The following is a 14927-nucleotide window of genomic DNA, read 5'->3' as shown; positions in this document are numbered from 1 at the left end:
TTCAGAGTGCACTTGACCTCAGACCTGGGTGACGGTTCATCTTCCAGCAGGACAATAACCCAAAAGCACACCACCAAAATATCAATGGAGTGGCTTCACAACAACTCTGTGAATGTCCTTGAGTGGCCCAACCAGAGCCCAGACCTAAATCCTATTGAACATCTCTGGAGAGATCTGAAAATGGCTGTACACCGTTTGCTCAAAGCAAAGGCTGTGAATAATGATGTACATGTGATTTTTCAAGTTTTTAATTTTTAACAAATTTGCTACAAAAAAAAAAAAAAAGATTTTTCACATTATCATTGTGGGGTATTTTCTGTAGAATTTTGAGGAAATTTATTAATTTAATCCATTTTGGAATAAGGCTGTAACCATAAAAAAATGGAAAAAAGTAAAGCGCTTTGAATACTTTCTTGATGCACTGTAGGTGGGTACAAGCTAATACGAGTGATGACAGTCTGATTTTCTATAAACCAGATCTTTGAATATTTTTTTAACATATTGTAAGTAACTGTAAGAGGTTATTGTTCAGCATCTAGTCCAGCTAGTTGTTTTGGTGTGTTCCACATGTCGTCTTATTGTAATTTCGCTTGCACAGTTTTCACATTTTTTTGTTTGTCAGTGTTTTTTTTTTTTTTTTTACTAAACATATCAAATACAGAACTGTACCAAAACCATGACCAATCAATATTGTTGCACCCCTAGTAGCCTTAGCAAAATGTGTGACTTTTAAAATCACTAGTGTAAAGGCAACTTCATAAACCGCTTTCACTCTCATCAGCTGGGTACATACTCTAGTAACCCAGTTGCACATCTGTTGACTCTTGTTCTAGGTGTGTCTTACGCACACACACACACCACCCACAATCCTTCACACGGCTTGACCTGGAGGAGCTCCTCTCTTTGAAGGCCCCCGGAGATGTGAACAGGGGGATCACAGCTCTGTGGTTTCTCGCTCAGCGGGGGCTTCGCTGGTGCATGGCGACTTGTTGCCATCCAGTGGAACGATGCCCTGCCCTGCGTTCTGTTGTGGCTTCAGTCTGGAGCATCCATCTGAAGCAGCTGCTGGGATGATGAATCTTCCCCTGAAGCCTGAGTCCTAATCCGGCTAAAGCACCCTCTTGTAGAGCAGCCATGGAGGATATAATGAATTAGGTGTCTACCCAGGGTTCTGTGACCCTTGACCTGTGACATCATCAATCAGGGAGCACCTACACTTAGCTGAAGTGCAGGGCCAGAGGGCAACAGACGGTAATGCTTAACAACTGTCTATGAGGCCTGGGGATTGATTTCCAGTTGCTGTATTTTTATATATATATTTCAGTCTAAAATGCTTCACTGCTGATGTGCTTACTTGGCATTTGGGATTCGGAGCAAGACAATGTTTAGTAATATATAAATGCACCGTGCAAAGACAGGTTGATGTTTGCATATAAATAATATAAAGATATTTTAAAGTTGGAAAAATAGGAGGAGGAAAATTTAGTCGTGACTTATGGTGTCTTTACACACATATTTTCTATGGAGTCAGATAAGACTCAATAATAATTCACGCAAAAGACACGATGTACACATGCGTAGGCAAATTCACGTTCATAAAACCAAATTCACGTGCGTAAAATATTTATTTATATGCACAAAACATCTTCACGTGCACAAAATAAAAATAAATTTTCATAAAATAAGTTTCACAAATGCAAAACACCATTTGCAAATGTATAGGAGTGTACAAAAAGTTTTAAATGTTTAAAACTTGCGAGTTCATCCTGAATGAAAATGTGCAAATCCTTTTTCACGTACGACTCCCCCTGGATACGCGTGTGTGTATTTTTGAGACCTACCTGGCAGAGTCAGGGCAACCCGTACCTCTCAGCCAATCAGATGAGAGCTGTAGTCAATGACACCCACTCTGTGCTCCTTTTGCGCAGACTGTTCCTCTCCAGCATGGCGAACGAAGTCGCCAGCAGTCGCAGTTGCACTTTTTTTTATTTATTTATTTATTTGACCATAACCTCACTCTTTTTATCCATTATTTTGCCGCAGCTCCGCTCTTCTTATTTATTGTCTCGCAGCCCCATGAGCAAAATGTAGCCTGCAGGGTAATGATAAGGATTAAGTATCATTCCGGCCATACAAGCATAACGGCTCCATTGTGGTCCAGCAGTCAGCATGTTGCGTTATGACGCCCTTCGACCCGTCCTCGATCCTCACCTTTTTTTTTCATTTTTATTGTGAAGACATATATAACTGTAAGGTTGTTGAACATTTAAAGTTCTAAAGCAGCTGTTTTCTTGAAAAAGACATGATAGTGTAATTAGAAACTGAATAAAACTGAAAAAAAAAAATTTACTCAGGTGAGGATCTTTTTTTATTTCAGTTTCATTCAGTTTCTATTTACACTATCTCGTCTTTTTCAAGAAAACAGCTGCTTTAGAACTTTTGTACATGGTGTCTTTTGCGTGAATTATTATTGAGACTTATTTGATTCCATAATTTTCTTCTCCTCATGCAACTACATCTGTAGCGGGTACACTAGTGTTGCCCAAGGGCAGATGATTTGTAGATTCCTCATTTGTCTGCAGGTTAAACCCAGCAACAGATCAAAACTTACTGGATAGCCAGGACTGCTATTATTTATTTATTTATTGTTTATCAATTTTGCATTTGTTTGAAGTTCTTGTAAAAAAACACAATTATAATTTTAATAATAAAAGCAATATGGTACAGGGTAGCATGGTGGCTCAATGGTTGGCACTGTCGCCTCACAGCAAGAAGGTCGCTGGTTTGAGTGCCAACTGGCTCAGTTGACATTAATGCTGTGAGGCAACAGTGCTAACCACTGAGCCACCGTACTGCCCCTATAATGCCATTAAAATTTGCAATTAATAATTGTTAGGGGCAATACTGTGGCTCAGTGGTCAGCGCTTTCGCCTTACAAGAAGGTTGCTGATTCAAATCCGGTTGTGTCAGTTGGCATTTCTGTAAGGTGCTTTCATGTTCTCCCCGTGTTCGTGTGGGTTTCCTCTGGGTGCCTGTTTTCCCCCACAGTCCAAAGACATGCGCTATAGGTGAATTAAATAAGCTAGACAGTACTTGGTGTATGAGTGTGAATGTGAGGGTATATCAGTGTTACCCAATACAGGTTTGCAATTGAAGGGCATTTACTGCTTAAAACATGAATAGTTGGCGGCTCATTCTGCTGTGGCGACCCCTGTTAATTAGGGACAAAGCTGAAGAAAAATGAATGCGTGTATGATAATCTGGGACAATAAGGTGCCATTTACAATTGTGCATTTCCGTTTCAAAACGATGTTCCTTGTCTATACTGCCGTTTTTTTATTGGGTTTAAGAAAAATGAAATCTGTCCACATCTATACAATGTAAAATGTGTGATACCTGACAATTCACATTGTCTTTGAACTGCCATATTTGTCGTTCGTATGTGCATATTTGCTGGTATCCGTACTTGCAGTCTATGTGCAATGGTAATTTTTGAGCAGCTTGACGAATCAGTCCAATTTGTTTATTTATTTCTTTATTTTTCATAGAACAGTATGCAATAGTCCTGAAGAGCAGTCAGGAAGAGAATGTGATAGCCGCTTATCTGATTATAAAGTTGGGATTTCTTTCCATCTATACTGAAACAAATCGCCAGCGTTTTTAAGTTAAAATGGGAGCTTCTGTGTTTTCAAAATGCTCAATTTTCAAAGGTTGAAGATCCCAAAGTAGTGTGGACGCAAGGGGGAATCATAACACCACTTATACATTTTACATGAATGCAAAAACACATTAGTGTAAATGGCACCTAAGACCTTTGAACATGTTTAAAAATATATATATATTTACCAAGATTGCTTTTGATGACATGGTGGCTCTGTGCTTAGCACTGTCGCGTCATAGTAAGAAGGTACCTGGTTTGAGTCCTGGCTGGGTCAGTTGGCACCCCTGTGTTTGCATGGGTTTTCTCCGCGTACTGCTATTTTCCCCACAGTCTAAAGACATGCGCTATTGGTGAATTGAATAAACTAAATTGGCCGTAGTCTGTTTGAGAATGAGTGTGTATGGATGTTTCCCAGTACTGGATTGCAGCTGGAAAGGCATCCACTGTGGAAAACAAATCCTGGGTAAGGTTCATTCCACTGTGGTTACCCCTGATGAATTAAGGAACAAATTCTAGGATGTGCGTTCAGGATTCAATGAATAACAGTTCAAGAAAAAATGATTAATTTATATATTGCTTGTAGTTTCATGCATTCATGTCTCTGAAAAGTGATAGTGAAGACATTTACAGTCAATCGAATGCATACTTGTTGAATAAAGATATACATTTCTTTCAGAACTTAAATAATTTAAATAAAAAACATTTACTGACCCTAAATACAAAGTTTTTTGCTGTAGCCTTAAAAGGTTGTTGGCTTGTAAAAATGTAATAAATAATAGCTTCACTTCTAGTTGATCATTTGGTATCAGAAGTAACTTATATGAAAGGCAAAGGCTTCTAGATTGCCCTTACTTTACCAAAATCAAATATGACCATGCCTTGTTTTTTAATTATTTAATTAGGACGGTAAGGTCTGACATTGCTAAGACAAAAGTCTTCAATGCCTCCATTTACCCCAGACATGCTCAATAATGTTCATGTCCTGTGACTGGGCAGGCCAGTCCTGGAGCACCTTGACCTTCTTTGCTTTCAGGAACTTTGATGTGAAGGCTGAAATATGAGAAGGAGTGCTATCCTGCTGAAGAATTTTCCCTCTCCTGTGGTTTTTAACGTTATGTGCAGCACAAATTTCTAGATACCTCAGACTGTTGATGTTACCATCCACTCTGCAGATCTCTCGCACACCCCCATACTGAATGCAACCCCAAACCATGATTTTTCTTTCACCAAACTTGACTGATATCTGTGAGAATCTTGGGTTCGTGCGGGTTCCCATAGGTCTTCCGCAGTATTTGTGATGATTGGGATGCAATTCAACAGATGATTGATCCGAAAAATCGACCTTCTGCCACTTTTAAATGATTAACTAGAAGTCAAGTTATTATTTGTTGCTCTCAGCTGGGATCAATGACAAGACTTTTGGCAGGTAGTGTGGATGCATGTAAAAACAAATGCAAGACCAAAAAAAAACTACCACGCTTTTGAACTGTAGCGCATCTAAAATAATTTTGTTTGTAAACATATGAAAACAATTCAGTGTAAACAGTGATTGTATATTTCTTAAACTCATTCATTGATTCATTTTCGGCCTAGTCCCTTTATTATTCTGGGGTCACCCCTGCAGAATGAACCGCCAACTTATCCAGCATATGTTTTACGCAGCGGATACCCTTCCAGCTGCAACCCATCTCTGGGGAATATTATTATTAAACTATTTAAACATGTATATAATTTTAAATTTAGATTGATATTTGCATATTTCATTGAAAATCAAGTGTGTTAAATGCCACCTCTGTGTTGTCACTTGCACAAGGAGATGAATGATCTGCTTGAAGGTGTGTGTGTGTGTGTGTGTGTGTGTGTGTGTGTGTGTGTGTGTGTGTGTGTGTGTGTGTGTGTGTGTGTGTGTGTGTGTGTGTGTGTGTGTGTGTGTGTGTGTGTGTGTGTGTGTGTGTGTGTGTGTGTGTGTGTGTGTGTGTGTGTGTGTGTGTGTGTGTGTGTGTGTGTGTGTGTGTGTGTGTATGTGTGTGTGAAAGGAGGGAAAGGACACTGGGTAGTAAATCTTGTTGTGTAGACAGCACGCCTGCAGCTCTGTTCTGAGTTATGAGACTGTAGGCTTTTATCAGCTCCTTCATTCTGCTTTTATCCGCTAAACTGATTTATGAGACAACCTACTGCGTGTAGCCGTGTAGCTTCAACGCTTCTTCTTCAGATAATGAGCGAGGAACCTCAGAGGTGCTGTAAATCTGAGTAAACAAACATGTACATGCACCTGAGCTGATTTTTTTTTTTTTTTTTTGGTGAGGTTAAGTGAAAACAGGTCACGCAGTGTAAACAGAAAGTCAGAGGTCACTGGGATTGGTAAAATGACTGCAGGCTCAGGGAGAAGAAATGATGTGGCGTGTTTAAGCAGTTGTGTTATATGCAAATTAGGGGAACTTTTCTGTCATGTTGTTTACAAATATGCCTGTGTACTTATTTGTTCATCCAGTTGCAACTTGCAAGTGCTTTAGAATAGTACTGGGTGATTTTTATTTTATTTTATTTTTTGCCTTAAATCAGTATATTTTTTATTTAAATGCTTTAATGTGTGCAGACGATTTTAGCATATTTTATTTTGTATTTTGATTTAATTCAGTTTTATTTATTTTATTTTAATAGGAATTGATTTGTGATAAATATATACTTTTTAATATTATATTGTGGTGGCACTGTGGCTCAGTGGTTAGCTCTAGTGTCTCACAGCAAGAATGTCGCTGGTTCAAGTCCGGGCCAGTGGGCATTTCTGTGTATAGTTTGCATGTTCTTCCCGTCCTGCCGTGGGTTTCCTCCATGTGCACCGGTTTCCCCCACAGTCCAAAGACATACGCTATAGGTTAATTCAATTAAGTGCATATGTGAATGAATGGGTGTTTCCCAGTACTGGGTTGTGGCTGGAAAGCCATCCGCTGTATAAAACTATGCCGGAATAGTTGACAGTTCAATTTGCTGTGGGACCCCTGATAAATACGGGACTAAGTTGAAAAGAAAATGAATGAATGAATATATTATATTATATTATATTATATTATATTATATTATATTATATTATATTATATTATATTATATTATATTATATTATATTATATTATATTTATTATATTATATTATATTACATTAAAATAAACTATATTATATTACACTATATTATATTACACTATATTTTTATATTATATTATTGAAGTATTGGATTAGATTATGGATAATTGCATCTGTGCAAAAATATTGTTGGTATTGTTTGTATTTTTTATTATTTCAGTTTATTTTGATCTGTTCATGTATATGCTCTAATGTGTGAATGAATACCTTTTTTTCTTATTTTGCTTTGTATTTAAATTTAATTCAGTATTATTTATATATTTTTACTATTATATTGTATTATATTTTACCTTATTGTATTATCTTAATAAGGCAGTCCTTATTGTTGAGCCCTGCATTATTATATTATATTATATTATATTATATTATATTATATTATATTATATTATATTTATTATATTATTATATTATATTATATTATATTATATTATATTATAAATAGTTAAACGGGCCTTCAGGGTGGTGCAATTGGTAGCACAATCATCTCACAGCAAGAAGGTTGCTGGTTCAAGCCTCTGCGGGGTCATTTTTAGCATTTCTGTGTGGAGTTTGCATGTTCTTTCCATGTTTACGTGGGTTTCCTCCGGGTGCTCTGGTTTCCCCCACAGTCCAAAGACATGCGGTATAGGTGAATTGAATAAACTAAATTGGCCGTAGTGTATGTGAATGTGAGAGTGTATGGGTGTTTCCCAGTACTCGGTTGCAGTTGGAAGGGCATCCGCTGCGTAAAACATGCTGGAATAGTTGGTGGTTCATTCCACTGTGGTGACCCCTGATAAATAAGGGACTAAGACCCTTTGGTGAATGAATTAGGTCAAGATAAATATTTAAATCCAAAAAAACAAAACATTGAAGTGAAAACATAAATATTATTATAAAAACATTTGCTGTCAATAAATGCATAGTATAGTATCCAGTATGTTTTAGTATATTTTTTCAACAGGCAGTATATCGGCCAGCCCTGCTCTAATGAGGTGTGCTGTTATTGGCTAAAGGCAGCATCAGATGATTAATGCTGTGGTTGGTCTGAGCATGAGCAGTGTGATAACCTCTGATAAACACTTCTGCCATAAGCTTCTGTTCATCTGTTTCTCTCTCTGCAGTGTTTCTTATTACTGTTCTTCCCTCTGTTATTATCTGCTATTTTCATGTTTCACTTGTCTTCGTTTCTTTCTCCTCAGGCTGATTCTGGTCCAGTTCTATGTGCCGGTTATGAGGACGGCTCGGTGGTATTATGGGATGTTTCTCATCGCCGTCCATTCAGCCTTCTGAAGGTTCATCCGGAGCCAGTCATGAGTCTAGATGTTGACGTATGCAGACAGAAAGGCATTTCAGGGTCTTCAGAAAATATCCTTCAATCCTGGCGGCTTGACAATCAGCAGAGCCTTCAGGTGAGGTCAGGAGGACAAAATGAAAGCCATATATGAATAAGGTGAACTTGAAATTGGTTGCAAAATGTCAAAATACTTTCCTTCAGAAATGATCTCCTTTGTACTCATGTGTAAATTAATTAGCAATATTAGATCAAAAGATTTTGAAACATCTAATACCATATACTTAGTCAAAATTATTTGCCATCCTATGATTTTTTTTTTCAAATATTTCCCAAATGATGTTTAACAGTGCAAAGGATTTTTCACAGTATTTGCTATATATATATATTTTTTAGAGAAAGTCGTTGTTGTTGTATTTCTGCTAGAGTAAAAGCTTTTTTTTTTTTTTTACTATTTCAAAGTCAATATTGTTAACCCCCTTAAGTAATATATATTTTTTCAATTGTCTATAGAACAAACCAGTATTATACAATGACTTGCCTAATTACCCTAACTTTCCTAATTAACTTTGTTAAGCCTTTAAATGTCACTTTAAGCTGAATACTAGTATCTTGAAAATATCTAGTAAAATATGATGTAAGGCAGGGGTCTCAAACTCGCGGCCCGCGGGCCATTTGCGGCCCTCGGTGCAATATTTTGTGGCCGTGTAAACAAAGGGGCGGGGATGCCGGTGACGTCGCCACGCACCCCGCCCCTTTGTTAGACGCTGTGACGGGCGGGAAGTGAGGAGGTAACTCGCGCCGGCCAGAACCAAGGTAAGCTGTTCCCGCCCCTGCCTGCCACTTAGCTACCTAGCCACAGCCTGTATCTTATATATATTATAGGTAGATACAGACTGATGTGACTGGAGTGGGGTGTGGGTGTTTTATTTATACATATATACGCCTTTTTTTTTTAGGTGAGGGAATGGAAGTTTTGAGTGAGTTCCCCCACTTTTTTCCCTAGGACTTGGCCTTTTTGGGAGCACATATTTGTGTGAGAAGTTATTCTCCACCTTGAACTTCAATAAGTCAAAGTACAGGTCTAGACTTAATGATGATCATCTTCAAGCCATATTGAGGGTCTCAACTGCTTCCGCTCTAAAGCCAAATGTGGTTCAGATTTGTGAGAAGAAGCGCTGTCAAGTCTCTGGCAGCAAGAAGTAGGCAAAAGATGCCATGTTCAGAAGAACTGTTCATAATCTTCACTCAATGTTCTATTAATGTTCAGGACACTTCATGTTCAGAAGAAATAATTAAAACTGTTAATAATGACATTTGAGGACTTTTTTTTTGTGTGAAATCGCTTATGCGGCCCAACCTCACCCAGACTTTGCCCCCAGGTAAATTGAGTTTGAGACCCCTGATGTAAGGTCATCATGGTAAGGGAAATCAGTTATTAAAGCTGTTTAGAAATGTGTTAAATATTTCCATTAAACAGAAACTGGGGGAAATTATACAGGGGGCTAATCATTTTGACTTCATCTTTGAGGTGAACTTGAAATTGGCTGAAAAATGTCAAAATACCCTCCTTCAAAATGGCTTCCTTTGTACTTCTATGTAAATTTACTTGCAATAAAATTGAAAAAATATAGAATCATAAATACATTCCCTACCTTAGCCATGTGAGCAAAAAGGACATACAATATGAATTAAATGAATGTTTTCGGCAACACTTTATTTTGATGGACCATTTGAGTATTAGTAGACTGTCTGTTTAATATATGTTGATACTGCTGCTAAACAGACATTTAACTGACTATAAGAAACTTTGCAAGTACATGTCAACTTACATTAACCCTAAACCTAACAGTCTACTTATAATCTAATGAGGATTAGTTGGCATGTAGATGCATTGCATTTTAAATTCAACTAATGGACCATCAAAATAAAGTGTGACTAAAGTTTTTTTTTTATATATTATGCACAATAACTTTCCATATTTGTTGTAGGCTATCTGTACATGCGTTATGCTTTCAAGTAGCTATTTAGAAATGTATTTAGTTTTACCTTTAGAGCGTATTTTTTATGTATAAGTATTTAAGTTTCTTAAAGGGATAGTTCACCCAAAAATAAATTCATCATTTACTCACCCTTGACTGATTTACTGACCCTTGATGTTCCTAAACAGTTAATAATAATAATAATAATAATAATTCCTTACATTTTATATAGCGCTTTTCTGGGCACTCAAAGCGCTTTACACACAATGGGGGGGATCTCCTCATCCACCACCAGTGTGCAGCATCCACCTGGATGACGCGACGGCAGCCATTTTGCGCCAGACCGCACACCACACACCAGCTGATTGGTGGAGAGGAGACAGAGTGATGAAGCCAATTGGAATATGGGGATGGTTAGGAGGCCATGATGGACAGAGGCCAGTGGGCAGATTTGGCCAGGATGGCCAGTTAGAGTTTTTGGGTTTTGTTTTGTTGAACACATAAGTAGATATTTTGGATAATTATAGAAACCTCAAAACATTGACTTCCATAGTGTTGGTTTTCCTGAATGGTTACAGGTTTCAACATTCTTTAATAGATCTTTTTTGTGTTCAACAGAACAAAACAGCTAAAAGTTGTTTAGAACAAGTCAAAGAGTGAGTAAATGATGACAGACTTATTAGTTTTGGGTAAACTGTCCCTTTAGGATATTAGTCACTTGAATCTACACTAAAGAAAATCTCTTTGAACCCCTTGTAAAGGTTTCAGGCCCTTTATTTCAGTGTAGATTACATAAAAAATAGGATTTCTTGTATTTTTACTTTACATATTACAATATTGTGATTTGGATGGATGGATGGATGGATGGATGGATGGATGGATGGATAGATAGATAGATAGATAGATAGATAGATAGATAGATAGATAGATAGATAGATAGATAGATAGATAGATAGATAGATAGATAGATAGATAGATAGATAGATAGATAGATAGATAGATAGATAGATAGATAGCAATTTAAGTTTCAGTTTAGTTCGAGCGTTAGGAAATATGAAGGCAGTTGTTGCTAGATTAAATACAGTAGTGGAAGAAATTTATTTAGATTATTTATAAAATTTCCCATTAATGCGGTATATGCAGAGCTAGTGTTTCTTCCCATTCTGATAAACTTCCGGCGAACGGATTTTTCCATTTTTATACGGTTCCTTTTACAGCATCGACGTTGTAATGTAATAAAAATATCAGAATCAGCAGGCTAACACAGAAGCTCCATTGAATATACTGGGGTTAAATAAATGTTCATATTTGAAAGACATGGCGGAGGAAAATGTGATGATAGATAGTACAATCTGAGACCCACTTTATATCAGATATTACTCAACCAATGGAAAGAAAAACAGACCTTAAACGCGCCGATTTTATAACGACACACAGTTCACCAGAAGCGCTTAACCCAGGTAACTGACAAATTAAAAGTCCTTTAGCATGTTTCCGCATAAACCCTATTGTATTTTATTAATGTCTACCCCTACTCCTACCCGAAACCCAACCATCACATTAATGTAAAAACATTAATAACACTAAGTATTATTTGTTTTTATTAAAATTACCTAATAAACTGTTTTTTCTAACGTCTACCCCAACCCCAAAACTAAACCCAACCATCACAGTAATGTAAAAACAGTAGTTGTACCAAGTATTATTTGTTATTTATTAAAATTACCCAATGAATTGTATTTTATTAGCATCTATTCCACCCCAACTCTAAACCCAACCATCACAGTACTGTAAAAATATAATTTTTTGTTATACAGTGTCAAAAATGATGCTGTATTGATGTGTGTATCCGCAGCTGTATCCTTTACCCATCTCAACTTTAATTGCTCGTTGTTTCCATGGTATTATAAAGCACCTAAGCTAACTTCATGGTACCTAAAACATAGAATTAATGCAAGCTAAACTGAAACTTAACTGGCTAGCCAGTTGTTTTGTTTTTTGTCAGACTTTAAACCCTTTCTGCAACTCCAAGTTTGGTCAAATTGCTTCATGTAACAGCCCACAGGTGTAAACAGAAATGGCTCTCCTTCCTCTACTTGTGATTCAGTCAAGCAATATTCATCTACACTGACTAGATGTTTTATTATTGTCCATCAGTTATTAATAAACTCCTGTTGCATTCACACTTTCTATCAAACCTGTATCTAATTGTTCAGTTGCTCTTTCCTAAAACTGAATTAAAGCTCCGATGTGACTCCTGTGAATAAACTTAGAACAGCTTAGACATTTGAGTAACAGCATTGTGGAGTGTTTCACTGCGGTGTGTACGTGGCCGTGTAGACACACACACACCACCTGAAAGGCTTGGAAAGTATTTGGCCAGAATCTAAAGTTTCCTCAGGTTTGTTGGATAACAAATCAGTCTCTTTTACTTTAGATTGGCAACTCTCAGCGACACTGTGATGTCATGCCATAGCTCCAGGCCAGGTTTCGCTTCTAGACAAGAAAACATCTCTTCCCCTGCAACATCATGCACATACAAATGCATTAATATCTATATTTATAGAGCATTCTTAAAGAAATAAGCATGCATCAGAGCCATGTTTTATCTTGCATAACACTTTACTCAACTGAAAGGTAATGCCTCATTAGCCGCCATATTCTCAGGTCGTACAGATTCAATATTTCACAAAACCTGTGTGAATAGGCTCTGATATACAACACTCCAGTCCTGTGCGGGGATTGTTATTCTTTCCAGTGCCTTTTACGCATGAATGGGTGAATTAGAAATATTCCCAAACCTTCCTCCCTATTTTGTCTAGCATGCAAAATGTATTTGCAGTAATAAGCGTTTATAGAAGCTGTATCGATGGTTCGGTTTATTTTGCATGTCAGAAAAAAAAGAATTGATTTAAAATGTAATTCTTGGCGGAGAGGGCCTTAAAAAAAGAGGGGTTGGGAAAAGGGGTCTGCTGGGGCTTTTAAATTAGGCCAAAGTGCAGCGCAGTGTGACGTCCAGACAGCCGCTGCGAGCTCTTCCCACAGACAGATTTTTGTGTGGCGGTAGCATTGGGGCATCTGCTGGGTGGCTGCTCCTCTAGCTGACGAACGACCCACGAGAGGTAATAAAAACATCAAAACCTCGCAGGCTGCTAACTAAACAAAAAACACATCTGCAATAAAAGGAACAGTAGTTCACAGTGGGAGGCTCTACCAAAGGCTGAGCTGAATGGAAGCTACAGGACTCGGGTCTCCACTGTTAACCTGCTGCTGAAATGCACATGCTGTTGCAAATGCTAACAGTTTGTTTGCTTTATCTATTTTTTTGTTTTAAAGACATTTATTTAGGAATTTAGTAAATAAAAGTCTTTATACAAACACCGGCCACTTTATTAGGTACATCTTAATAGTACTGAGTTGGATCCCCTTTTGCCTTCAGAACTGCATTAATCCTTGATGGCATAGATTTAACAAGGTACAAGAAAAACTCCTCAGGAGATTTTGGTCCATATTGACATGATAGCATCACACAGTTGCTGCAGATTTGTTGGCTGCACATCCATGATGCGAATCTCCCATTCCTCCACATCCCAATTTTGCTCTATTGGAATGAGATCTGGTAACTGTGGGGGCCATTTGAGTACAGTGAACTCATTGTCATGTTCAAGAAACCAGTCTGAGATGATTAGCACTTTATGATATGGTGCGTTATCCTGCTGGAAGTAGCCATCAGAAGATTGGTACACTGTGGCCATAAAGAGATGGCTGAACTACGGTTAAAGCCGAAAAAATAAACACCTGAAATTACATGAAATGTAATAGGGTGTAGGTTAAAAGGTACAAATTAAAATAGAAATTGAATTGGGCTTTACATTTGCACTCAACTAATATTTTAATAAGATGAAGTGCCATCCACATCCAGAGTCCAAATATTACTATAAAAATATTACTATAAAATTTTTTTAATATTTGATAGTTTTCGCATGTATAAAAATACTGGACTACTTACTATCATTCATTCAATCATTTATTTTCCTTCGGCTTCTGCGTCAAGCGTACGTGTAAGGTTTGTGTCTGACCATGATGCCAATCTGACCTCTCAAAAAATTTAACTACACGTTGCAATTATGCAAAGCACAAACTGACTGGTCAGCTTGCTAGCAGTGACGACTGTGGGTGGTGCTGAAAGCCGTGAGCCCGATGGAGCGAGTGTTTACAAGTGTCAGGTCCCGTAAAGGAGCTCCCAATTTTTTATGTTTACCTTATGGTTAAAGTTGTTGCACATACGCCAGTTCCCACCTCTGAATAAGTGAGTTTTAGCTACTTGTACATAAGGTAGTGTTCAGAAAAAACAAAACACTTGTGAAGTAACTCTACACAGAGGAACATAAAAACCTCACTGCCAGCTAGCGTTTCAGAAGTGATATTGCAGAGCAACACAAACAGCACGCAGAAGTATAAATGCACGACTACTTACAAGGCAGGTGCTGTGGGTCGCAGCTATTATTCGCTGCAGAAGTATAAATCAGTCTTTAGTCCCTTATTTATGAAGGGTAGCCACAGCGGATCGAACCATCAACTATTCCAGCATGTTTTTATGCAGCGGATGCCCTTCCAGCCACAACTCAGTACTGGGAAACACGTATACACTCTCACACAAACTCATTCACTTTGGCCAATTCAGTTCATCCAATTCACTTATAACGCCTTTAGGGGAACCCGGAACACCTTAAGGAAACCCACACGGGGAAAACATGCAAAAGAAAACTCTTCTCAAGCACACTCCACACAAAAATGCCACCTGGTCCAGACGGGACTCAAACCACCTTCTTGCTGGGAGGTGAAAGTGCTAACCACTGAGCCACCTTGCTGC

At 37.8% G+C, this 14927-nt stretch overlaps 2 protein-coding genes and 1 pseudogene across 7 annotated transcripts in view; 2 read left to right on the top strand and 1 right to left on the bottom strand.

Annotated features, from left to right (window-relative positions):
* The window catches only part of LOC141385702 (uncharacterized), a 716-nt pseudogene extending 613 nt beyond the window's left edge, over positions 1-103 (top strand).
* The window catches only part of srrm4 (serine/arginine repetitive matrix 4), a 763243-nt gene that overhangs the window by 569467 nt on the left and 178849 nt on the right, over positions 1-14927 (bottom strand). The gene's annotated exons all lie outside the window — the stretch shown is intronic.
* The window catches only part of gnb1l (guanine nucleotide binding protein (G protein), beta polypeptide 1-like), a 68997-nt gene that overhangs the window by 42139 nt on the left and 11931 nt on the right, over positions 1-14927 (top strand). For all 3 annotated transcript variants that reach the window (XM_073950324.1, XM_073950325.1, NM_001013508.2), the window contains 1 exon segment: positions 7981-8190. In XM_073950324.1, coding sequence (XP_073806425.1) covers positions 7981-8190 — 210 coding nt within the window.

This window comes from Danio rerio, chromosome 5 (genome assembly GCF_049306965.1).
Source record: "Danio rerio strain Tuebingen ecotype United States chromosome 5, GRCz12tu, whole genome shotgun sequence".
In the NCBI taxonomy this organism is placed as follows: Eukaryota; Metazoa; Chordata; class Actinopteri; order Cypriniformes; family Danionidae; genus Danio; species Danio rerio.
Note: the sequence above shows the minus strand (reverse complement) of the source record. Positions and strands in the feature narration are given on the sequence as shown.